Genomic DNA, 24,349 nt, shown 5'->3' with positions numbered 1-24,349 from the left:
AAGCTCTGCAGGTCTCAGCATAAGCACCCTGTACAGTCCTAAAAGTGCTGGAGGTTTTAGAGTACAGGCTTTTAAGACTGCCATTGGGACAGAACTAACTATTGCCTGAATCATAGTTTTGTTATTGTGTAGTATGTGCAGAGAATATACCCCACCCTAAAAAAACTAGTCATACATGTTGGTTGTTTTCCCCCTTCCCCTCTATCTGAAGCTGCTGGGGTCAGGAATGTAGGAGTAGTTAGGCAAGATGGTTTAGTGGGAAGAGCCCAGCTCAGAGGGCACAAGATGTAGTTTCAATTAAATGCTCTCAACCATAGAGAGAAGTGAATTAGAGACAATAGTCAAAGACTGATAGTGTTTAAACACAATGCTTTATTTTTTGTTAGAGATTCTGCACCATACATGGTCTCTAGGGGGATTAGAGGAAGCTATTCAGTGTAAAGCCTATTTACTTTTTAAACAGGCTTGAAGGTCTATTGCTATAAGACTTTTCTTGGGTCTAAGGTATTCCTGGGAAAAGAGCCATTGGCTAATAGTTTAGTTACTTTGTTAGCTTCTCAAGGCATTCACCTGCAAGCAGTCAACTGGGTTCAAGGTGTGATATTAGTGCTGACCAGATAAGTTAGTCCCCTCTCCTCCCACAAAAGCTCTACCCCTTTATACATTAGGCACTTTCCAAAGACCTTGCTAGGTACAGCTATAATATGGTCCCTAATCTGCCTTCTTCTGAGTCACCTCCTCTGTCTCAGGCTCCTCCTGTGGTGTTACATAGGCTCTGCCAGATGGGGTGAAGGGTCCCACCAGCCAAGAGAAAGGAGTGTTGTGCTCTACATACACCAGCAGCTCATCTATGTACTCCTGGGCTTTGGTTATCTTCTCCTGGCTCTGGGTGATGCTTGGTAGGTCCTGGAAGGACTTGGCAGCAAAGAAGGAATTGTGGAGGTCTTCTAAGTTCTTGAGAACCTGCTGCACCTTTTCCTGTAGGCTGGAAGGGAGGCCCTGGATGCTGGCCTTCAGGGTCTGACAGGTGTCCTGCAGCTGTTGAGTGATGCTCTGAGACATGGCCAGAGTATGAGACTCCACCTGCTGTAAAGAAGCAAGTTAACAGGTTTAGAAGACACATTGAAGTGAACAATGTCCATTTTCTCTGCCCAGATGTCCCAGTTCAGAACTGCTTTCTAGTAGCCCAATACCTTTGGCTCTGTAGAGACTGCATCACTACTTCCTTCTGGCTGCTTGCTGCTCCAGTCAAGCCACATCTGGTGCAGCTTCTGCTGGCCATCCTGAAGCTTCTGATCAACATTCTGCCTGATAGAGTTAATCTAGAAGGGGACAGAATCAGCAAGGAGCAAAGGATGAATCTCCACTACAAAAACTTGTATATTTTATGCCTCACTGAGCCACTTATAAAGATGGCAACACCAGCATAGAGAGGCTGCTGGACACAGCAGCACTGCTGGGACAATACAGCTATTCTCTTGATTGAGAATCTGAGGCCACAGAAACCAATAAGACCATTTTCCACAAAAATAGCATTAGGACAGGATACTTGAGAAAAATGAGGGAACAGAGTTCCTACCAGGTCAAGGACTTCATGAAACTGTAGGAAGGTCTCCTGCATGCCCTGCTTGGCCTGTCTCACTTTGCCCAAAGAATGCTGGTAGGCACGTTGGCGGAGCTGAGCTGACAAGGAGCCCAGCCGCACAAAGTAGCCCTGGACAGCAGACTCTTCAGCTCCCTCCACAGATTCAGCTAAGCTTGCTGTAAAGAATGAGAACAAGGTTAGTCACCCTTTTGGATGAAGGGCATGGGGTCAACATGAGCCACCTACTCTAGCCAAGGCCTCACATTCAATATAGAGGAATGCAAAAGATTAGAAGCAACCCAGGAAGAACAGATGTATCAATCCAAGTACGAGTCTTCCAGTCCTTTACTCAATGAAAGTGTGTTCACTCCCACCCCCTTCCCCACTGCAGGCTTTCTGGTCTGCTCAGTCTGGGTCACTCTTTGGGGCTTATCTACACAGCAATTAAACACCTGCTGCTGGCCTATATCACTTGACAATGGCTTATGGGGCTGTTTTATTGTGGTGTAGACATTCAGGCTTGGGCTGGATTCTGGGACCCTCCTCATTTGCAGTCTCTGGACTGAGCCCAAACATCTACACAGCAATGTTTAGCCTGTGTCAGCTTACCCAGGGAAACCACAGCCATGCTGTGGGTCTTATCCAATGTAGACATACCCAAGGACTTTTCCAAGTGTACATTTGCATTCTGCAATGTGTTATCTGTGCAGCAATAAGAGTTCAGATTTAGGCATCCAGAACAGAGGTCTGAATTACCCTCCCACTTGTCACCTCATTTGTCTGTTTTTAACTCAATATGCACACCAGATTCCTGTGAGAGGAAGACTTTTAGCAAGTTTCCCTAGGTAGTTCTCCTAGTTGTGTCCAGTCACTTAGCTATTTGTACATGCAGCTAGAGAAAATAGCAGTGACATCTTGAGTATTCTGTAGCTTTCAGCTTCACCCAGTGGGAACAAAACATGGTAGCTTTATTACTGTCATGTGACAACTATTGTTGGTAACTATGGTGAAGAATCAGTCCCTTACTTTTAGACACCAGGAGACCTTTGGGTCTAGAAAGCCATATTATCCTTGAAGTTGTTTCGCTTCACTCCAGGGCTTCTACCTAGAACTTTCTCCATCCCTCCAACATTGCTTCCTACTACAGATTTAGCATTGAGGGTATGCACTGGCTCTATTTAAACCTTCTTCCTGAAGAGACTTAGGGTGCTCAGAACCCCCAAGAATATGACCCTTTGGCCTTGTTCCACCTGCTTTCTCCTCAGGGAGAGATCCTGAGTCATTTGTACCAAGCCTTGGCTTTACAAGTTGTGCTCACTTCAAAAAGTTTGGCCTCATCTCTCCAAGAGTATCTTGAAACAGGTTCCCCGATGGGCATCTTTCCCTGCCCCCTGAAGATTAGGGTAAGTATCCACCCCATAGAGTGGAAGAGATCTGTGCAAGAGTGATTATGCCAGAGTCCAGGTTAAATCCCTCACTAGCCTCGTAGGACCTAGCTGTTTGACACCTAACCTGATTTAGGTAGACCGCTGGTGCAGGTAACAGAATGGCTAGGCCTTCAGCAAGCCTGCTGCATTAATACTTAAATATCACACCTTCCCAGCCTCATGTTCTCACTCTTTGTAGGAAATCTATTTAATGGAGGGAGAGACAGATGTGTACTATTTGTAGTTAAGGGTCAAGCATGCATTCTCAGACCTAGTTCCTCATCTGTGATGGGGAGGTAGTGATCCACCAGATCCTCAGATTTCTCCAGCACAGCTTCCACTCCACTCGTAGCCATTTGGCCCACTGTGGAGCCCATGACTGTGCTCATGCCACTGGTCACCATTGATTTCACAGCCTCTATGCTGCCCTGAAGAGTCTCCTTGGTTACATCTACCACCTTGGTCATTCTGCTGCTCACAGCATCTACCTCTTTGGACACCAAAGAGCTGGTGTCCTCCAAGAGATCCTAGGGGAAAAAAAATCAAATTGGTAAAAAACTTGTTTCCACCTATTCCAGTGCTGTACTACAGGGGCATGACCTTGAGGAGACTGTACCAAAATCTCCAGAATTTTATAGCTGGATGGGAGATGGAGTCTGGGCACCAGAATGAGTGGGAGCAAGTGTTACTAGAGATTGTGGTTGGGTTTGACAAGCGCCTAAGTGACTGACTCAATGGGACGTGAAATCAAACTGGGAGGAACTTTCATGAGCAGTCAGGAGAACATTAGTAGATTTAACTCTTTGCTCCCCACTATATTCTCAGAGGATTTTAGTGGCAGGAATATTTATAGAAACAGCAGCTATTGAATATTTGCTCTGAGCAAATGTCACATTAAGCTTTATAGCTTCAGGCTCTGAGGATCAATTACACCGTACATTATCAGGGATAATATTCAGTCTGATCTATGCATAACCATGACAGCTTACATATTGAGTACTTCACAGGAAATGAAGCTTAGAAGTGTCCAGCAGAGACTAAGGTGGGCTTATGCCCTTTTTGGCTGCTTTAGGATGCCTAAGAGGACTGAGGAGTTTCAGAAGAAAAAAATATTTAAAGACGTTCACGTCTTATCTGGCCTAAAAAGTTAGTGAATCACTGCAAGGGTCATGAGACCTGAAGTTGTGCAGTTGAGAGGGAGAGTTGTTTCTTTTTTAGAAAAAGTCTATTCAACTCCGAATGTTTTGCATGACCAGCCACCCTGAAGTATTGATCTTCCCTTCCCCATCTAACAGATCTCCCAGCTAAACTAAGACCAGACTGTTTGATAAAGGTAAAAAACAAAACAAAAAGTCTTGAGAAAAGCCTCAGGTCTTCATCTATCAAAACAGCAGGAGAGGGCATGAGTCTTTGCTGGCCAACTTCAAGGTAGGTAAGATAACATCCATGTTATTTCAAGTAAAATGATCAAGGATCACTTTGTGGCAAATTCAGACAGTCAGAACTAAAATTTGCTAATTAAGAATTTGTCCAGTTCCAACTAGCAGCTGAAAGGGCAGTGTGATAAGAGGCAGCCTTCTTGTGAGAAACTCCTAGTTTTTTCTGCTTAGAATAAAGTATTTGATTGTTTGCTGAGAATTACAACTAGCCTGAAGACTCAGGGGCAGCTCTGAACTAGCTCTCTAGAAGATCAACACCAGACCTTCCCACCCATGAGAGGTAATTACCTTATCTGCTGACTCTTGGACTGGCAGCTTCTCCTCCAGTTTCTCCAGGCCCTTGCAACCACCCTCATTTGCAACTGCAACTAGAGACAAGATATGAAGCATGTAGTCTCCAGGTTTAGAGAGTACATGCAGACATATGCTAGAAAAGTTAGTCATTTCATACATTGGAGAAGCATGCTTTTACTCATCTGACATTAGACTAGGCTGTTTGAATAAAGCTGGTCAGAATTTTCAATGGAAGTTTCCCCTCAGGAAATGCCAGTTCAAACACAAATCAGGAGTTTTGCAGAACAGACTGTTGAGTTAAGAAAGCCACCATGTTTTGATAAGGATGATTTACTTACAGCAAATTTTATAATCTAAAACCTGCTATAATAGTCAAAACATCAGCATGCTTCATTTAGTCTCTAATAAGGTCATTTCAATATTTCTCAGAATTTCCTGAGAAACAATTTTTCATGCAATGATGCTTCCATATTGAAGTGAAAGAATCCAGTTTCCCACAGAACAGAAATTGAGTTCCATTAGCACCCATGGCAAGTCCAAGACACTAGACATAAATGGGCAGTTAGGTCAAGAGCCTCCCAGGGCAGTATTATTTCAGGTAATATTTCCCCCTCCATACAGGGTGTTGCTCTTACCCAGCCTAATGCTGCTGTTCTGTTGTCTTTAGAGAGTGGTAGAAATCCCAATATGTAATGGGTCAATGCTTCAGATAGTCTGCAAAGAACTGCCTTTGAAGTCAATGGAAGATGTGTGGGGAGCAGCTATGAATATGTTCTTTATGCCTTGAGCAGCTGGATAAGCTGAGGTTTTAGGAGCCATCTCCAGAGAACAGGGAGCAGTCTCCTCCTTTGCCAAGATCACCTGACACCTGAGCTGCCTAGTGATCTTGGCAGTGTATCTTTATATGCCACTAGGAGCATTTGCTGTCCTGAGAACCCTGTCTGTGAGGACAAATGAACAGCTGAGGAATTATACCTTGTAACAGGGGATGCCTGAAGCCAGAGCTGCCTATGCCAGTGCAACAAAGGCTCAGAGAAAGGTTTGCTCAAGATCTGCATCTAGGACCAGATCTTTAGGAAGACTCTGCACTCAGCAGCTCATCTTATTCTCAGTGGGAGCTGCCCAGTGTTCAGCACTTTTGAAAGACAGGCCCAGATATGGATGTGAGTGCACTCCCCACCCCCACCCCTCAGCAACCACCTTTCGACACAACTGGATTCTGACCTCCCCTTCAGTCTTCCCAATATACTGCTGCAAAAAGCTATCTATGTTGCCTACTGCCCTGAACAATGGCTTCCCCTTCCTGTCCACATCAGATTTAGTCACCTAGTATGGCACACTGAACACCATAACAACTTTCTCAGCACTGGAGGCAAAGAGCAAGTCTCCTTGCCACCTGGAGTTGCATGAATGATCTTGGGGGAGGGCAGAGGGAGAAGAGGAGAGGGTGGTCTTACTCTACAGGCTTGATAGACCTAGAACCCCTCTTTCAGTCTGCTGTGGTTTTAGCCTTCTGCTCCTTTGAGGCTGACTGACAGGCAGCTTCTAAGTTCTGTAGAGACACCTTCCCAGAGCAAACTGGAAGCATGCATGTTTTGAACTAAGATGATGGGCAAGTGATGTTCATCACTGCTTTTCACAGCATCCCCTCTTTAGTGTGGGCATTGTCTATTCCAGATATGACATGTTCGGAGCAGGGACCAGTTCAAGCCTTTCAGAAGCTGCTAGCGCAACAGTTATTACAGTGTTATTGCTCACTTGTAAAGCAACTCCCCCCAAATAGCACTGAAGTCCAGAACTCTTCAGAACTGGAGCTATGAGGTGCTTCCCTCCTCCCACAGACAAGCTACCCATCAAACACCAAGCACCCACTTGCTTTCCCCAATGCCATAGGAAAGGAAGGCCATTGCCAGCCCATAGCTTACTCACTTTGAGGCTCCAGATCAGTTAGAACCAGCTGTGCACTAGTGACAGCTTCACCAGCCATGGCAGTCACTTTCTCTGCTGCCTCACACACAGATTTAATTGATGGCTGGGTTTCTTTGGCAGAAGTCAGGGTAGACAACACCATGTCATAAGTAGACTTGAACAAGGGCAGACCAGCCACTTGACTCGCTGTGGTCTAATAAGGCAGAAGAACAGTCATGTAAATGAAGTGACAGTTCATACTAGAATCAGTCTTCTTTTATAACCCTCACTATGTAACAATTTTGTTGCCACGGATCTCCTGCCTTAAAACTATTCTTCCAGCAGGGCCACCCAGAGGATTCAGGGGGCCTGGAGTCTTCAGCCAAAGACCCAGCACTTCAGCGGCAGGTCCCGGAGCAGAAGGACCCCCTGCCGCCAAATTGCGGCCGAAGACCTGGAGTGAAAGAGGCTCCAGGGGCCTGGGCCCTGTGAGAGTTTTCCAGGGCCCTGAGAGCAAGTGAAGGACCCTGCTCCAGGGGCAAATTGCCCCACTTGCCCCCTCCCCTCCAGCAGCCTTGTCTTCCAGTAGAAGTTAGGCAACTCTCCAGGTAGTCCCCCTACCAAATCAGATTTTTAAATACATACCACATAAGTTCCTGCCTTAAGCAAGTTCCCCTTCCTCCCTCTAGTTTTGAGGCACAGAGGGGTGTTGTAAACCACAGTGCTAGAAACTCATAAATGTACACATCACTTGCCCTTCAGCAGTTTGACAGGTCAGCCCTGGACCTCCCTCTTTAGCAGGGAGTTCAGGGTAGCTCAGAAAACTAGTATCTGGGCTTTATGTACACCCCAACATAAGCTTTCATGACATGCTTCCTTCAGGGCAGAGACAACTCACAGGAGTTGTCTAGATCAGGGAGTGGCAACCTTTGGCATGCAGACCACCAGGGTAAGTCCCCTGGCAGGCTGGCCAGTTTGTTTACCTGCCACATCTGCAGGTTTGGCTGATTGCAACTCCCACTGGCTGTTGTTCACCACTCCAGGTAACGGGGACTGTGGGAAGCCACAGCCAGCACATCCCTCAGCCCCCATTGGCCTGCAACAGCAAATGTCAGTCGGCCAAACCTGCAGACACAGCAGGTAAACAAGCCAGCCTGACCCGCCAGCTTACCCTGGTGGGCTGCATGTCAGTGGTTGCGGATCCCTGGTCTAGATGTTCACCTAGAGTGGCCTGAATTTGTCAGGCATGTCATTGACAGATTACACCACAGCATACTCCAGGAGCCTGTCCCAGAGGATGGCCAGGAGACTAGTTACCAAGCTGGAGAAGAGAAGGCAAGTGGCATGGGAAAGTCAAGCATGGTGGCAGATTTAGAGCCAATTAGTAAGAACTAGCTCTCTGATGGCCAGCAAGCTAGGGAGTCTCACTGAGGCTTGTCATTTTACCTAGGGCAGGCAATGGCTGAGATTGAGCCAAAAAGCTTTTTAATAGGCTCTCCACAAGCCACTTCCATGTAGCACAAAAACAAAAAAAAGTTATAGCACCCATCACTTTGGTAAAGATATCAGAGGGAATTTAAATTAATAGGGGCACTTGCCAAGTTCTGGCTCAAAGAGCCAGCCTATTCTCCACTCAGCCACCAGCATAATGCTGCTGCACTTCAGTGGAGAATCAGACCCAGGGAGTTCCACTTAAGAGGTATAAGCTAGAGTGTGTTCACTGTGGTAAGTGGAGAGCACCAGTGGTAACAGACCATTCCCACTCAAGAACATTAGGTGCTGGTTCAGGACTAAGAGGAAAAAGGCCCCTGTGTCACTGCAACAGAGGCACTACAACTGCATGCCTAGACACTGGTGAAGGACTAAGCTGCCTCTGTTGGTTGGCAGCAGCACAGATCAGGATCTTACACATGCTGTGGAGCAGTTACCTGCTGCTCCTTGCTGTCTGGGGCAGGGGCAGGAGCAGGAGCAGTTGTTTGGTTCTCGTCAGACATCTTCTAGTTAGATGCAACTGAAAGGCAAGAATCAAGCAGTTCAGTCAGGACTTGTAGAAGTTACAGCCTCCAACAGAGCGAGTACAACTCAAGAACTGCAACATGCATTGAAGGCAATAGGGTGCTGCTACAAAGGGAGTCTGCAAGACAGCCCCACTGCGAGAGCAGAGGAGTAATCCAGGCACTCAGAGGGATGGCAGCCAAGCAGCGCTAGAGTCTGCAACCTGCTCAGGATCACTGGGCCAAGTAGCTTTTGTTCAGACTGTTTTCGAGTCTATACTCAAGGTCTCCCACCAGAGAGCACAGCCACCATCTCCAATCAAGCCTCATGCTCTCGGAGCAGAAGTACAACTGCACCTTCATTCCCCCTCCCCCTCCCAAAAAAGCCCCAAAATGGTCCAGAGGCACCAAGATCCATCTTTGCTGAACAAAGTTCTCCTTCATCCTAAAGTCTCAGGTTTCCCTTGAGACCTGGGAAGCTGGCCCAGCTCTGGGGAAAGCAAAGCCCAGCCAGGCCTACTCACATTGCAGGCAGGATCTCACTACTGCAGCTCACCAGGCTTTACAGGGCCCAGCTCATGCACCACTGACCTCCCTGCCCCAGGGTCTGCTGCTCTTGGTGACGATCTCCCCTTCATTGGCATTTTAATCCTTCCCCTCACACTCCTGATCCCATCTGCCCTTACGGGATCTAGCTGGCGCAAGCTGACTGGCAGCTCAAGGCTCCTGGCACCCTGTGCTGGGGTTTGAGGCCTGGTGCGATGTGATCACCACAGCACATCTCCACTGACAGTCACCCCCTGCTGGCATGCACTGCTTGTTCCCCAGGCTGCAGGCCTCAGCTATTTCCTTAAAGCCCCACTCCAAAGTGTTACCTTGTGATCAACAAGCACATCTACCCCTCAGGCAAAGCCATGTGAGCTGGGGGTGGTGGTGGAGAGAGAAGAGGGAAAAAAAAGTTACACAGCTGCCCCTCCCCGCATTTGTTCCATGAAAGCCATGGCTAGAGCTTAGCAAGCCTGTGGCAAGCTCACCCCCAATTCCCATTTCTGCAGGGGGTCCCAGAGTCTGGGCAGCTTAAGAAAATCTCAGTCTTATTTTTAAATTTTAAAATAAGAATCAGTCCCCTTGTGTCATCACAAGGGCTCAGGTTTTGTTTACATGGCATATTTCCTCCTCTCACCACAAGTTTGACTTTCAGTACAATGCTTCATTAGCCAAAAATGAACCTAGAAAGGGGGCATTATTGACAAAGCTAGATGTTTTGGTAAGTGGTGAGGTAGGATCCTCAGCCTGTTGCTATCGGAAAAATCATTTCCATGATATTCACAAGGGTAATAGAACTCTGAATACTGATAACTAGACACCCAATTGACAGCAGCACACCAATTACACTTGTTTCTGAATGTCCACAGATGTCAGTAGTTCAGAGGGTTTTTGTCACAGACATGAGACCCAGACATGCAAGTTTTCAGATTAAGTTTCAATTCTGGAACACAGTCCATGTGCTGGTAGATCCCATGGTAACATAAGGCCTTGTCTATACCACACAAGCAGATGACAGTTGGGGTTTTGGTGGGATTCTTCTTGAGGGGTGGGGCATAGATGCTTTGGCCTGTCTGCTTTCTAGACCAGGTCTAGGTTGTTTTGAGACTCTACTGTTCTCACCACTTGTTGTCTGTTCCCCGCCCCACTCCAAATTCCAGCCCCATATCATGCAATTGACATTCTAAATCTGTGTTAGAAGAGTTTCCAACTCTGACTGCTGTGGAGGGAAGGCCTGAACTCTGAAGGCTCAGAACCCCAAAATAGAAATAAAAAATGAAAATGACACATTTTTTACTTTACAAGTGTCAAGATTTTTTTCTTTTAAACACCTGGAGTGGACCTTATTAAGACCTCATATTATAATACCTAGACATTATAAGAGGCAGGCAGTAGCTTAATGAAGAATCTTCACTACAGCTTATGCTCAAGCAAATTTGTTAGTCTAAGGTGCTACAAGTACACCTGTTCTTTTTGCTGATACAGAACATGGCTGCTACTCTGAAACCTTCACCACATGTTTCATTGTATTCAACTCCCACCTCCAGATAATTAGCATTTTTTTGCCAGCTCCTTCCTAATCAAAGGCTCTGGTTGCAGTAAAAACCCACCTTGTTTCTTACTCAGAGGTGGAGAGGAGAGAACAGCAGCAGGTCAGAGAAGAGACCTCTACATTCCAGCCTTTTATCACTCCCACCCTAAATATAAGCAGTCAGTCCTGCTGTTAGACTAACACCCTACAGCTTCTTTTCAGAATTCTGCCTCCTATGGAGACCAAAAACTTTATTCAGCAAGCACTTAGGAATACCTTTAGATTTGAGGGCATTAAAGCAGGATAATAGCTCTCTTGCTCTCTGTTAGAGATAGGCAATAGAAAAATCACCTCTTCGCTTAAAACCAATTACTCCTCTTCCCCCCATCATGGTGCAGCAAGGAGAAACAACTGACTATATTGTATTAAATAACAAAACCATCAGGGTTGAAACAAGTCTAATGCTTTGAAATCAGCTTACTCACCTCTCTTCCTACCTGAATCTCTACTCACCAATCCAAGCACCATACAATACACCCTTCACTCTGCCCTTAATATATAGCTACTGACATCAGCAAATGGGGAGCTCACACAAGCCAGGTGCATTGCTTGTCCTGACCAATGGGACATGGAATGTGGTTGCAGTTCTAGGCAAGAGGAGAGGATCCTAGGAGGAAAGTGACTTGTTCACCACATGTGACACCAATTGAGACCTCCGGCTCTTTGATTGACAGTTACCTTTTATCCAGCCGGTTGGGTCTTGGAAGACACAGCCTATGTCATAACAGTTGCTAGTTAGGAAAAGCTTTTCTCATTAATGAATGCGTGACTCAGCAATACAAGTTCTGGCACCAAGCGTTGTAAGAAAGCTTAAATGATGAAGTTTGACATAGCTGAAGACATTTCAATGACAAAAAAATGTCATAAGTGATGGAAAATGACATAGACCCTGATCCTAACCTGAATGGGACTCTGTGGGAAGAGGGATCCTCTGGCATGGTGCTCATTGCAGGATCAGGGTCTAACCATGGGAAATTTCATCCTCAGAGGAATATTGTCTTGCAGAAAAGCTCCAAAGAAGAGAAAAGGTGGGTTTAGAATGAGATTGCGTTTATTCTCCCCATGATGGAGGTTGTGTGCCACTCATTCTGATGTTTTCCAGCATTGCTGTGCTCTTTGCAACAGGCTCATTTTACCAGCTCCCAGACAAGTTTCAAAACAGATAAAGAACTCTGTGAAGTTCATGTTTTGAATCCCAAGATAGTCAGCTAGGAAAGCCCATTGCATCAAGCTCTTTATGTGGTGAATGACATTAAAAAATGATTATGCACCTGCAGTTACTAGCAATAGCTGCTGGAGACATACAGAGAGTATCTGTAGTATCCATCTAGCCCTCCTCAGGACAGTATCTGAGTGCCTCATGGCATTGCTGGGGGGTAGGGAAATACTGCTTGGGGAACCAAGGCCCAGATACTCAGAAGTACTTAGGCTTTTAATTTCCATTGATATCAATAGAAGTGAGGCACTTAAATACCATCAAGGGTCTGGGCCAGGACTTGCCTAAAGTCATACAGAAGTCTAGGGCCGGGAATTGAACTCAGGTCTCACAAGCCTTAGACTAACACCCTATCTACTTAGACCATCCTTCCTCTCAAGTGTATACTTTGTAACTGGTTAAATGCTGACTTTTTAATGGCAATCCCTATTACCTACCCTGTACACATAGGACAAGCTTGTGCTGACTACCAGCTGTTGCTTGATAGGGTGCAATTTCCAGGAAGGTCTAATTGCAGGCAGACTGCTGTACTCTGCCCATTAAGTCCTTGATCCTATGAACTATTCTGCTTGGGCATATTCCTGCACCTTTGTGGGGTCCACTGATGTCAATGGAGCTTGGTGCAGATACATGGGGCTAGACGCATGGAACAATTTGAAGGACTGGGCCCTCAGCTGTCTCCAGTAGGACTACAGCTACACTCTGGGTCTCTGAGCAGTTTCAAACAGTTGCATCTTAAAGAAACCTCAGCCTGTCAGAAAAATATTTTTTTCCTACAAAAGTGACATTCTCTCCTGACTCTCCTACTCATCCTATACAGTAGTGCTTCTCAATCAGTGGGTCAGGACCCAAAACTGGGTCATCAGAATGTTTCAAAGGGTGATGTGGTAGTTCCTGTGGCTCCTGTCCCACAAGGCTGGCTAAGCTTGCCTCCCTGCTCTAGGCACTGCAGCCTCTGGGATCCCAACGCTACTCAGGTTAGGCCCAGGCGTCAAGATAACAGGAGTCCAGCTAAGCCCTAGGGGGCAGGATCCGACCAAAACCACCCCAGGATAGGACCATAACCAGGGTGGGGCAGCTGCCCAGGATGCAAAGCTGCAGGGGTGGCTTGGGCTGGCATTGCCAGGCAGCTAGGGCCAGCCATGTGTGGCAGGGGTCGATGGGACTCGGTGGGGCCAGCCCCACATGTAAGGTTACCATCTTTGAAATGCAAAAACCTGACACTACCCCCCACAAGGCAAGCCTGTCGCAACCAGAACCCCAACCGCAAGGCAACTCCGCAACCCCTCTTCAACAGCCACGTATAGTATGCAAAGAGACAACACATATAAGATTGATAACACTGCACGTTTCCTCACTCTCTCATGACTCAAACCCTCTCTCACACACATGCACAGTGGGCTTGTGTGTTGTTGGGCAGACAACTGCTGTATTATGAACGGTTTTGATCTGCTGTTGCCTAAATTGCGGAAGTGGGAACACTGCAGTGTCTTTAGCTGGACACAGAAACGTTTAACATTAGAGATCCCAGTGTCGTGTGATGATAATGCAAATCTTACACCCACATAACCCCCCGACCCACAGCAGATTAAATTATTTTTCTGGCAACTGGCAAATCAATTAAAAACCTTGGCTGGGCCAGTCAAATACCAGCCAGGTTGTAACCCCTACACATGCAGAGGGCTCAGGGAGGGCATGCCACCTCCACCCCCGACTCACCTCAGCTGGCCACCCACTCTGTCTAGGTTGGGAGGGCACAACCCAAAAATCGGGAGGGGGAGTGGGGGGATACATGAACCTGTGTGCCCCCATGTGCTGCCTCTGGTATGAGGCACAGATATGCTTGCTCACTCTGGGTGCTAAAATGCCTAGTGATGGCTCTGTCCCAGAGCCTCCATCCCCAGACTATTTACTGGGTTGTGACCAGCCATAAATACCTACCAATGAGTCCTGAGCCCAAAAAGGTTGAGAACCACTGTTATAAACAATGACGCTCACCTAAGGCCTAGGCTAGGCAATAGTCAGGCTTGGACCAATGATAAGTTTTAGGATCAGCACTTTATGATTTCCCTTCCCCTCTCCTCAGGGTTAAAATGTGTAATTTGCAATAGCACCTTAAACCCCTCTTGGTATATTTAAGTGCACCGCTCCCAGGCCACAAGCTGTCACCTCACTCGAGGATCATGGGGTTCTACTCTCAGACTGAGCCTTGGATTGCAGTTCCCAGGTGCTAACTGTGATTACCTTAGCACAGAGGTGCTGGAACTAGGGATGCTGGGAGTGCAGTAGCCCCCGCCCCCATTCGAAGCGGTTTCTATCATTTACAGGGTTTACAGTTTTGTTTAACTGCTTTCAGCACCCCTACTATAAAAAATTGTTCCAGTGCCTATGCCTCAGCAGGCCTGACTTTGTGTTCAGTACCTGCAGTTCTGTTCCTTTTCATTTTGAGAGCAATTATAGTGGTAAAATGACTACCAAGCAGCCTCCCGAGAGCAAAGAACTATTTGCTTAGAGCAAAAGCTTTCAGAGAAAACAGATCTTAAAAACAATAGAACAGACTAGTCTACTTTTTCCTTAAGGCCATACCGTTTCCTAGATCTGGGAAGGCCCTACTGCTTAGACTCCCTCCCTGTGTCCACCTGTCTCCCTGGAGTCAAATTCTGACAAGTGTCCGCCCCTAAGAAAGGATTTTAAAAATTTTTATCTTTTTGAATCTCCCAGCTCTAACTTTGGCGAAACAAGGCCTGCAACTTGTGGGAGACAGGACCTTTGAATCTAGAAGCTTGCTCCATTGTTTTTCTAGTGTGTGGGAGGGGTGGCTTGGTCTATATGTATTGTGTTGCTTTCCTCTTTGCCTCCTGTTAAGTTAGATAGATAGAGTCATATCAGAAATTCCAATAACCCACCATTGTTACACAGTAACTTTACCTTACTGACCAGGTTACTTACAATATTCATACCATTATTACATATAGGTATTCATAGAAGCTTCTCTTCCCTCACACTCACACCACAGGAAAGCTGGGAATCTACCCCTGCTAAATGGGACAGTTTTTATTTCCAGCTCTAGAAAGTCCCGAGAGGTTGTTTCTTACAATCATGAAATTAATATGCACAAGAAAGCTAGTCTATGTAATGTCTTAAAGGTTTTGGAAAGAAAATGTGTTCTCTCCATCTGAGTACAGTTAATGGAGGCAAGTCAGTAATACCAACAATATTTAAAACATGCTCTAAGCAAAAAATGGGAAAAGTGGCATTCTACAAGAGGGAGAGAGGGGAGTGCAAAAGTTTTATTAGCAATCATGAGGAGCAAGCTCCTGAACTCAGCCAGGGCTTTGCTACTTGTAACATTGCCACCCAAAAGCAATTACCATAAACATGTTAGGTGAGCCCTCTGTGTATTTTTAAAATCCATTGGCTCATTTGAATCCAAGAACTAGAAGAATCAGCTTGAATTGCATGAGGTGAATGAACAATTGCAACTCAACTGAAGTCTGTATCTCTCTCTTTCCCTCCCAGTTGCTCATCCTTATTCCATTCCTCATTGGTCAAAGCACAGTCTGGTTCCTTCTCATTGCTGCCCCAAGCTGTCAGTCCTTTGATTCCCCTCCCATGATGACATCACTTGCCCATACATAAAGGCAGAAGATGGTCTAGCTTCTATGATGCTGAACCTGTAAGGGGGTAGAGGCAACTTTTAATTTATTAGGTAAGAGGTTTTCTTTTGCTCTTTAAATCTGAGGCAAAGTTGTTTAGAAGTGCTGTGGAAGTTACTTTTTATTCTAAACTGGTTGCTTTACTGTAAAAGGTATGTTCTTATTTCTGTTCAAATAGAGTTGCTTTTAATTGTTAAATAGTGGCAAAGCCTACTTGTTGGAGACCTTAAGAAGGGTAGCTTTCACCTCCCCAAATTGCCTTTGTTTGGCTTGTATTTCTCAGATCCCTTGTATTGAGATACTACACAGTTTAGGACTCCTAATGCAAGTGTTTTCCTAATCTAATAAACACTAAATAACCCACTAAAACCTTCAGATAAGAAGGAAACCCTCCTATATCACTTGAGGTGTGACAGTGGCTTCAGGCAATGGTTCACTGCTGTAGATTGTTTTAGTCTGTCTTGCTACATCAACTTGGGCCTCAAATTCTAGAAACTCTAATTAGTGGTGAGGGAAGAGCTGTCGACCTTTGCACAGTAGCTCTTATTGAGCTTGGATTCTAGTGCCCTCATAACTCTTAGTGGGAGTGTCCTGTGAATGTTACTTATTAGCCTAAACCCTGTAAGTGGCTAGGGCTCCACCTGAGAGTTTCTTACTCCGAGTGCCATAGATTTGCTCACTAGGGCTACTAATCACATGACAAACCAGCTGCCTCCTTTTATATCAGTAGAGCTTTTAACCCTGAAACTAGGGAGGGGAAGTCAAACTACTCTCAATCACATAACTGCTAACAAGGGGACAAATAACGGAGAGTAGGGTGGGGAAGTCAAGACTGCCAAAGGTTCTATGGCTGATTGGTTCCTCCAGCAGCTAATCTTGAGCACTTCTGGAATATATTGGTTGCCTAGTAATGTGACTTGCATTGCTGTAAGATAGCCAGACTTTTGGGTAGGTGCACTTGTATTTAATCTAAATGGATGAATTTTACTTGAAGATCAGGCTTTTGTGCCCTTCACTGAGCCCTGACAATCTGAAGAGGAGAGCAGATTGTCTTCATAGTGGGCTCCATTTTCACAGCCATGCACCATCACTGTCTAGGGAAGGGGCAAAGATCTGACTTGTAACTATATTTTCTCTCTCTCTCTCTCCTCTTTAGTGGTCTGACTAGACAATGTCCGAAAACAAAAGCCAAACTCCTGCTGCTGACACCCCAGAGAGCAGGGAACGTGCACAGCAGGTTGGTAGCCCATGTTTTATGCCACTCTGCAGCTATCTGGCCATTAACAGAGACCAGACAAATCTGCAGTAGCACCCTTCAGGCTCTATAAGCACGGACTCTCCAAGGGTCTAGGGCCTTGTAAAACTTGCCTAGTCATGAATAAGGCTGCTAAACCTGGGAGAGGTAACTGGTAATGGAAATCACTGCTGTGATCTAATTCTAAGCACATGTGGTCTAATTCTAGCTGAATTTCTGAGAAATTCAAATCCCACAGCTGTAGACAAGGACATTTCCTTACTGACTAGTTAAATGCATCAAATACAAAAGCCATAATTGGCTGGAGAGTCACTTAACCTTCCAGTCTATATGGGACTGGGAATTTCTCATTCCTTGACCAATGTGTTGAGCGTGTGGGGGAAAACCATCAAACCTCCCTTCGTTCTACAGCAGATCTCTTCTTGATGTGACTTCTCTTTGCCAGAATGTAGTGAGCAGGGTGGCCAACATGCCTTTGGTCAGCTCTGCCTGTGAACTGGTTTCCATGGCCTACACCTCCACTAAAAAGCACCTTCACACAAAGATATGATGTGGGGATGTGACAGCTAAAGGAGTGAAGACTATGACTGAAGCGACAATCAGCTGTGCACAGCCAGTTCTGACTAAACTTAAACCTCAGAGTGAGTAATCCATGGCATAAAGCTGTATTGCGGGGGCGGGTCTCCAAGTGATCACATAGGCTTCCATTGTGTAAAATCCCACACGAGAACCTCATGCTGGCTCATCTCCTAGGTGGAAGCCACTCCCCTCCATCTAGCTGAGTGACTCCAGGCAGGTCAGAGTTTGAGTCTTTCAGCATCTGAACAATGCCTCTCTAATGGAGACTTACCATTACTAGGCTTCACTGCTGTGTCTGTACCTATATGTGCAATTCTCTTTGAACGTGTGGAGGAATGTGTGCGATACACAATCTCTGAATGTGTGATTGGAAGGGGCCATGTGCACAACTAAACTCACTGCCATGGGTGACCTGTCCCCACTATACAAAAGCTTGATCCTTCTTAGCAACAGCAAGTTTGTAATTACTAAGAAAATCAGCCCCCGCCACATTCAGAGTGTAACTCTCACCTCCAACCCAGATCGCTGCTGAAAAGTAACTGCCAAACAGCTGTGCAACAAGTGTCCGTAATACTAGGTGATGTCTGATTACACAAATAACCCTTAAGATGTTTAGTGACAAAAGCCTTCACTTTGCAGGGACAATGTCTTCTGCACAGCATAAAGTGGGAGGAATGTAGCCAAAATGGCTAATGAGCATGAATTACAGGCACGGCCAAGATTGGCTTTAGCTGGTGAAAGCTGGTTTCAACCTCATGTGCAGACAGTGTCTCCAAATGTGTGAGTCAACCTGGAGTTTTTCTAACTATTCCTAGGTTAATGGGTTATGGGCAAGGGCTACCTTGCTGCTCAAACAACTCTTGCCACTGTGACCATAGACTTAAATGCAGGACAACTTGAAACATGCTTGAGCTTGGGCTTTAGTATAAACTGCCCAAGGAAATGTCACTGGATGACATAAACCATTCACAAAGGTTAAGGAATTCTACTGTGGGCAATCCTTCAGATAACCCACGGAGGGGGAAATCAGCAGGGTTTGAACCTTCAGCCCACAATCCTGCCACGTATGCTAGAGGAGTAATTGTTCTCTCTGGGAGCTCCACTGAAGGGGGATGTGGCACATTTTACCAGGGAGCTACATGACTATTGTCCAGACAATACTAATGCTGGGATTTGGCCTCCTGGATTCTAGTTTAACCTTGCAGGGGAGTGTCCTCTCTCAGTTAGAGGACATAGTGTAACAGATGTGGATGGGGAATGGGGTCAGCCATATTAGGCAGCTCTTTTCTAGAGATAAAGTATTTTCCTCCCCAGAAAGTTACAATAGACTTCATTTCATCACACCTTGTCTGTCTTTCTTTGTCTTAAAAAAAAAAAAAAAAAAAAAAAAAAAAAGACAACTTTAATCAAAAGTTCCAGCCTCCCTACAAAACAGGTTTTTGACATAGGGATAATCTTTATGCAGAATGCACACTCTTCACAATTCCCTGCAGTCAATACCCTGATTCCCCTCTTTCCCACCCCATAAACAGTTTGACCCTGCCCTACTACATTCTATGCCCATCACTGGCTTGGTGCAGCCTCTCCATTAATTCCATTGCATGGTATGGGTAATGACTGCCTCCTGAGGCAGCAGTTCCTGGGATTACAGAAAACCAAACTAATACCCCTTTCCTGTGGACTCCCCTTGCTCTCCCTCAACCTAGCTCACTTTCACCAGGCTGGGGCAAGGGGTTGGGGTGTAGAAAAGGGTAGTGGCTCCAGCTGGGGGTGTGGGCTCTGGGATGAGGCCTGGGGTGAGGGTTTGGGGTGCAGGAGGGGGCTCTGGGCAGGGGGTTGGGGTGCAGGAAGGGCATGGGCTCCAGTTGGGGGGATGGGTACTAGGGTGGGGCCAGGGATGAGGGGCTTGGGGTGCAGGAGTATGCTCCAGGCTAGGGTGTGGGGCTGAGGGGTTTAGAATACAGGAAGGGGTGCAGGTTGCAGGCTCTGGGAGGGAGTAAGGGTACAGGAGGGGGCTCAGGGTAGGGAGTTTGGGGTGCAGGCTCTGGGTGGTATTTAATTCAAGTGACTCCCCAAAGTGGCTAGCATGTTCCTGCAGCCCCTAGGCAGAGGAACAGTTAGGCAGCTCCATGTGCTGCCTGCATCAGCAGGCCCTGGCTCTGCAGCTCCCATTGGCTAGGAACTGCAGCCAATGGAAGCTGCAGAGCTAGTGATGGGGGGGGCAGGGGAAGGGGCAGCATGCTGTGCCTAGGGGCTTCAGGGACATGCCAGCCACTACCAAGAGCAATGCAGAGCCAGGGCAGGCAGAGAGCCTGCCTTAGCCCTGCTGTGTTCCCAGCTGGACTGTAGCCACCTGGTCAGTGGTGCTGGCCAGGGACGCCTGGGTACCTTTTTGACTATATTCTGGTTGAAAGCCAGATGACTGGTAACCCTAGCAGCAGTAGGAATCCTTTCTCAATAAGGACTGCATTAGAGCAAAAACCATTAAACAAAAAAATCTACACATACTAAAGGTTACCAGAGGTCACCCTCTACTCCATCTTAGGCTCTGATTGCTTTTTAGTCCTCAAAACACCACAAGTAGGTTTCTCTGTGTCTACAAGTTGATTTCTGATCCCAAGCCAGAACAAAGGTAGAACAGAGCAGCTATTTGTAAGCTTGAGCTTCTGATGTTACCTGGTACAGAATGTCAATCAGCAGACAGGTGTAGCTCCAAAGTAGTGGATTTTTGCATACTGCAAATTCCCTAGCTGTGACTGACTTCACCTAGAGATTGCCCCAGGAAATCTCCTTAACACTTGTCCCAGAAGTCTGAACTTGGCTAGCATACTCTCAATATATCCCCTTAGAGAAGTTGGGTACAGTCTTGGTCCACAATAGCATATAAACTTAATACAATAAGGGCAATTTCCCATAATATCCTTGAGACCTATCTGTCACAGGTAGCTCTGTATCCAATTGGATGTCAGCAGCTTCCATCATGGAAGGTGGCCACCCTGTATCTCATCCTCATTAGGAAAGTGAAGTGAGAATCTATGCTGAGAACCACTGCTTAGCCCAGGAGTGAAATCTAGGGTTATTGAGTGAGAAGCTCTGGGCTCCCCAGGACTGGCAGATATCTAGCCTTTGAAAATTGCACATGGACTCTGAGGAGCTGTGGCTGCCCCAACAGACTAGATGTAGCATCTGCAAGGTTTTCCCCCTGCTCTTGGGTTTTCAGACACCACTGGTGTTAAAGCCTAAAGATGGAACAGCTGGATTCCCTGCAGATCCCTACATGCCAGAGGGAGGTGGGAGGCATCCATTCCTCTAGAACCCTCCTACACTTTCTATATTAAACAAGAAACTGTGTAAGCAAACTGTGTCTTAAGAGATTAAGGCTGGGTAAATTCCGTTCTGCCTTTGACAGATAAGGAAATGTACTACACAATAATTTCCCTCATAGTGCAATGCAAAACCTCAATTACAACCTCAGTAACACTTGCTAATAGTCAGCATTAACAAGTGCTGTGTCTGGGGAAAGAATGAGGTCACAACAGAGGTCTTGCTTTATGCTCTGAGTCTCTTGTCTGGAGATGTTTCCACTGATTAATTACATGTGGTATTGGCACTGGGTTATAGTAAAAGGCTCCCATAACATGCAAGGAGATGCCAAGTTAAGGTGTTTTCTTGGGGTAGGTTAATGACCCTATAAATGAAGCTTGTCCATGATTTCTAATTGAGAAAGGGGAAGTCTCCTTCAGTGAGACTCTACTCAAACACATCCCACAATATGCTAAAGCAAACACTATATTAACACTTGAGAAAGCGCCTTTGTGCCTTGGCACATGGCAAGGATATTGCAGAACCAAAAAATCAAAGAGCAGAAAGGACTGTCAGCTACTAGAGTTTTTTTAAACAAGATTTGGGAAACTTAATTCTTAGTGTCAACTTTTACAGTTGCAGCAGCAAACGAATTTGCCTGCAAAGGACTAGATAAACTGGAGGAGAAACTGCCAATCCTTCATCAGCCGACTGATAAGGTAACTCCATCTTTGAGGCCCTAGATGGAAGGGAGGGCCATGGTCTGACAAACATTTCTATCTAGCTTCTAGCTAAATGCTGTCAGTCCGTTGAGTTTCCAGGCTGGGTATAGTGGGAACTGACCACTTCCTCACTGCTGTAGCTAGCTAAACCTTGTGCTAAAGCTTCCAAACTTGAATGCCTAAAGTGAGGCCACTAACTATAGTAGACTGACTCTCCAGCGAGGCTGTGCACTTCTGACCCCTGCTGTGGCCTTCTGACCAGTTTAGTGGTGTCGGCACCACTGTAATGGTGTCCTCTTTGCAAGCCTCCTTTGAGGTGTCACATCTGTGTCTATCCTGTCAACGAGGGAACTAAAGTTAAACAGTCATGAATGTGAAGTATCATGAAGTGATGACCTTTGACCTTTTCTAGGTTCTTTTGGATGCCAAAGAGTTGGTGACAGGTACCAGGGATGCCATGAACAGCAGAGTGACTGAGGTGCTGGACAAAACCATGGAGGCAGCAAAATCCGCAGTAACCAGCAGCATGAGCACAGTCATGGGCTCCAGACTGGGGCTTGGGGCTGTGAGCAGAGCAGAAGCTGTGCAGGAGAAATCGGCAGATGTGGTGGATCACTCTCTCCCCATAACAGATGATGAACTAGATTGGGGAAATAACTGGATGACACTAGTTCACCATGACTGGAAATTTGAATGTAGTAAGGCAGGGGGAGGCTCCCAAGCAAGTGGCAGATGCCACTTAGATGGGGAACACCTACCTTCCAGGGAGCTGATAGAGAGGAACATGAAGGTGAAGATACCGGTGATGTATTCCTAATGGAAAAGGCAGATATTAGTGAGGGCTCTGAAATAGCCATGGTCTTTCTGACTGCACTGGCAGGGATGCCTAAATTGTGTATCCTTCTCTCCCTTAGCTAAATTAGCAGCGTCTGTGAAGGGGTTTGAGGTGACTTCTGTGGAACAGCAGCAGAAGTACTTTGTGCGTCTGGGGTCTCTGTCCACTGAACTCTGCCCATGGACTGCAGGTAGGCACACTGGCGAAGTGAGACTGCTTCATCAGAGCATGCAGGAGAACCTCTCTCAGATCCAGCACACCATTGACCTGGTAGGTGGTCCTTAGTCTGTGCTAGTAGCTCCTTGGGACAACCCTGCCCCAAAGGGCAAACCACACAACTTTTTCCTCTAAAGTATTCTGGTTTAACCTACATGACTGCAATCATCTCTGATATCCATGGGAGACTTGTCTGACACTTCTGTCCAGCAGACTTTGTACTGGTACTATTTGCTTCATAGGCTGGTCCTCCTACAGTAAAGTTTGAAAACACCTTGTTCTTGTTCCCACTTCAGATTCAGAATGTCAAGCAGAGTGTAGGTAAGGAACTGCATCAGGATCAGCAGAAGCTGTACCAGTTGTGGCTGGAGTGGACTAAGAAGGAGCTTGCAGTAATTGACAAAGGATCTGCACGGCCAGAGGTACTTGGATATTAATTCATGTTGGAAGTGGTGCCCTATCCTGCCCATTAATATATTCTCAAACACAGACTTGCTTTATCCCAGCAGGTGGATACTCTGGTTCTAGTCATGTCTTGGAGAATCACCCAGCAGCTGCAGACCATGTGCTTGAACCTAGCCATTAGCATCCAAGGCCTTCCTGCCAGCATTCAGGACAAGATGCAGCAAGCTCATCATAATCTGCACAAGGTCCATTCTGTCTTCTCCAAGGCCAGCTCCTTCCAGGGCCTGTCTACCAGTATCCTGACCTGCAGCAAGCAGAATCTGCTCAAGGCCTAGGAATATGTGGATGAACTGTTCGAATATGTGGTGCATAATGCTCACCTTTCCTGGCTAGTGGGACCCTTTACCTTTTGGCAGAACCTCTGCAGAATTGCAGCACCAGGAAGATCATAGGGTGGAAACAGATTAGAGAATCCTGCTAGCATCCTTGCCAAATACAAATATTACTTTTCTAATCATAAGGCAGGTGACTGGGGGGGAGAGAATAACCTGATATCATAGAGAATTGCAGCTCTCCTCCAAGAGGAGGCTGAAAGTCCCCATATCCAAGCCTGCTATGGAATCTTAGTGTTAGCATAACGTTGCAGGAAATAAGCTGAAGTGGTATTGATGAGCTGTGTGGGCTCTGAACTACATTCCCTACCCATGCTTGGGCAACACTATGGGTTAGATAATACTGAGGGATATTCCAGCTTAAGGGGTGTTAGGCTTGAGACTTAAGGTGGTTCTCCATGCAAATGGTACATATCAAACATGTAGTTCTCATCTATCAGTCATGTATTGTATTGCTAGTCACTTAATCAAAGCTGTGTGCAAAGGGATAGATTACTAGAAGACCTAACCTACTCAGTGGTGCTTAAAGCATTTTCTAGATCACTTCAAAGCCTAGTACAAATTTCCTGGACAGGGAGGGTGTAAAACTTGAATTAGTAGGTCATAAATATAGAACTACCAGACACCTGTTGTGCAGGTGTCTAGAGCAAAACTTTCTAGAGGATTTCTTTCCATTGCAGCAGGTGTTTAGGTAGACCCTGAGCTGCTGATATTCACTTTCCCCTCTACTCTAAGCAATCAACTGCTCGTATTGCAACACTTCTATCCATTTAACTCTAACAAAGAAGCAAAGCTGGTGCTATGTGTTTGTCCAAAATGTAAAAGCTGCCGGTCTGTGAACAGATGTGACTAAGATCTCTACTGAAAACCCTTTTATTTTTTTAGACTAAACATATGCTTTGATATGTGAGTGGTCTCCATCTCTCACTAACTGTTCCCCTAATCCTATCTTAAGCTGGGAGCAGGAGTCCTGCTCCTTTTGTTAA

General features: G+C 46.1%; 1 protein-coding gene and 1 pseudogene across 1 annotated transcript; one reads left to right on the top strand and one right to left on the bottom strand.

Annotated features, from left to right (window-relative positions):
- Positions 1-711: 711 nt before the first annotated feature.
- LOC115635213 (perilipin-3-like) lies at positions 712-8,647 on the bottom strand. Its single transcript, XM_030533573.1, has 7 exons — positions 8,582-8,647; positions 6,675-6,867; positions 4,740-4,819; positions 3,284-3,539; positions 1,580-1,761; positions 1,194-1,322; positions 712-1,086 (listed from the first exon to the last, which is right to left on the bottom strand). The coding sequence occupies exons 1-7, from the start codon at positions 8,645-8,647 to the stop codon at positions 712-714; spliced, it is 1,281 nt and encodes a 426-aa protein (XP_030389433.1).
- A 3,402-nt stretch (positions 8,648-12,049) lies between these two features.
- LOC115635212 lies at positions 12,050-23,746 on the top strand (annotated as a pseudogene).
- The last annotated feature ends 603 nt before the right edge of the window (positions 23,747-24,349 follow it).

The sequence above is a fragment of the Gopherus evgoodei genome, chromosome 14 (genome assembly GCF_007399415.2).
Source record: "Gopherus evgoodei ecotype Sinaloan lineage chromosome 14, rGopEvg1_v1.p, whole genome shotgun sequence".
Classification (NCBI taxonomy): domain Eukaryota; kingdom Metazoa; phylum Chordata; order Testudines; family Testudinidae; genus Gopherus; species Gopherus evgoodei.
Note: the sequence above shows the minus strand (reverse complement) of the source record. Positions and strands in the feature narration are given on the sequence as shown.

What these genes read in the sequence shown, in the direction of transcription:
- LOC115635213 (XM_030533573.1), bottom strand. Translation starts at nt 8,647, where the DNA reads ATGTCTGACGAGAACCAAACAACTGCTCCTGCTCCTGCCCCTGCCCCA. An exon ending in TCCAAGAGTCAGCAGATAAG is followed by an intron (nt 3,540 to 4,739) that starts GTAATTACCTCT and finishes TTTTTCCCCTAG; the next exon opens with GATCTCTTGGAGGACACCAG. An exon ending in TTCATGAAGTCCTTGACCTG is followed by an intron (nt 1,323 to 1,579) that starts GTAGGAACTCTG and finishes GTCCCCTTCTAG; the next exon opens with ATTAACTCTATCAGGCAGAA.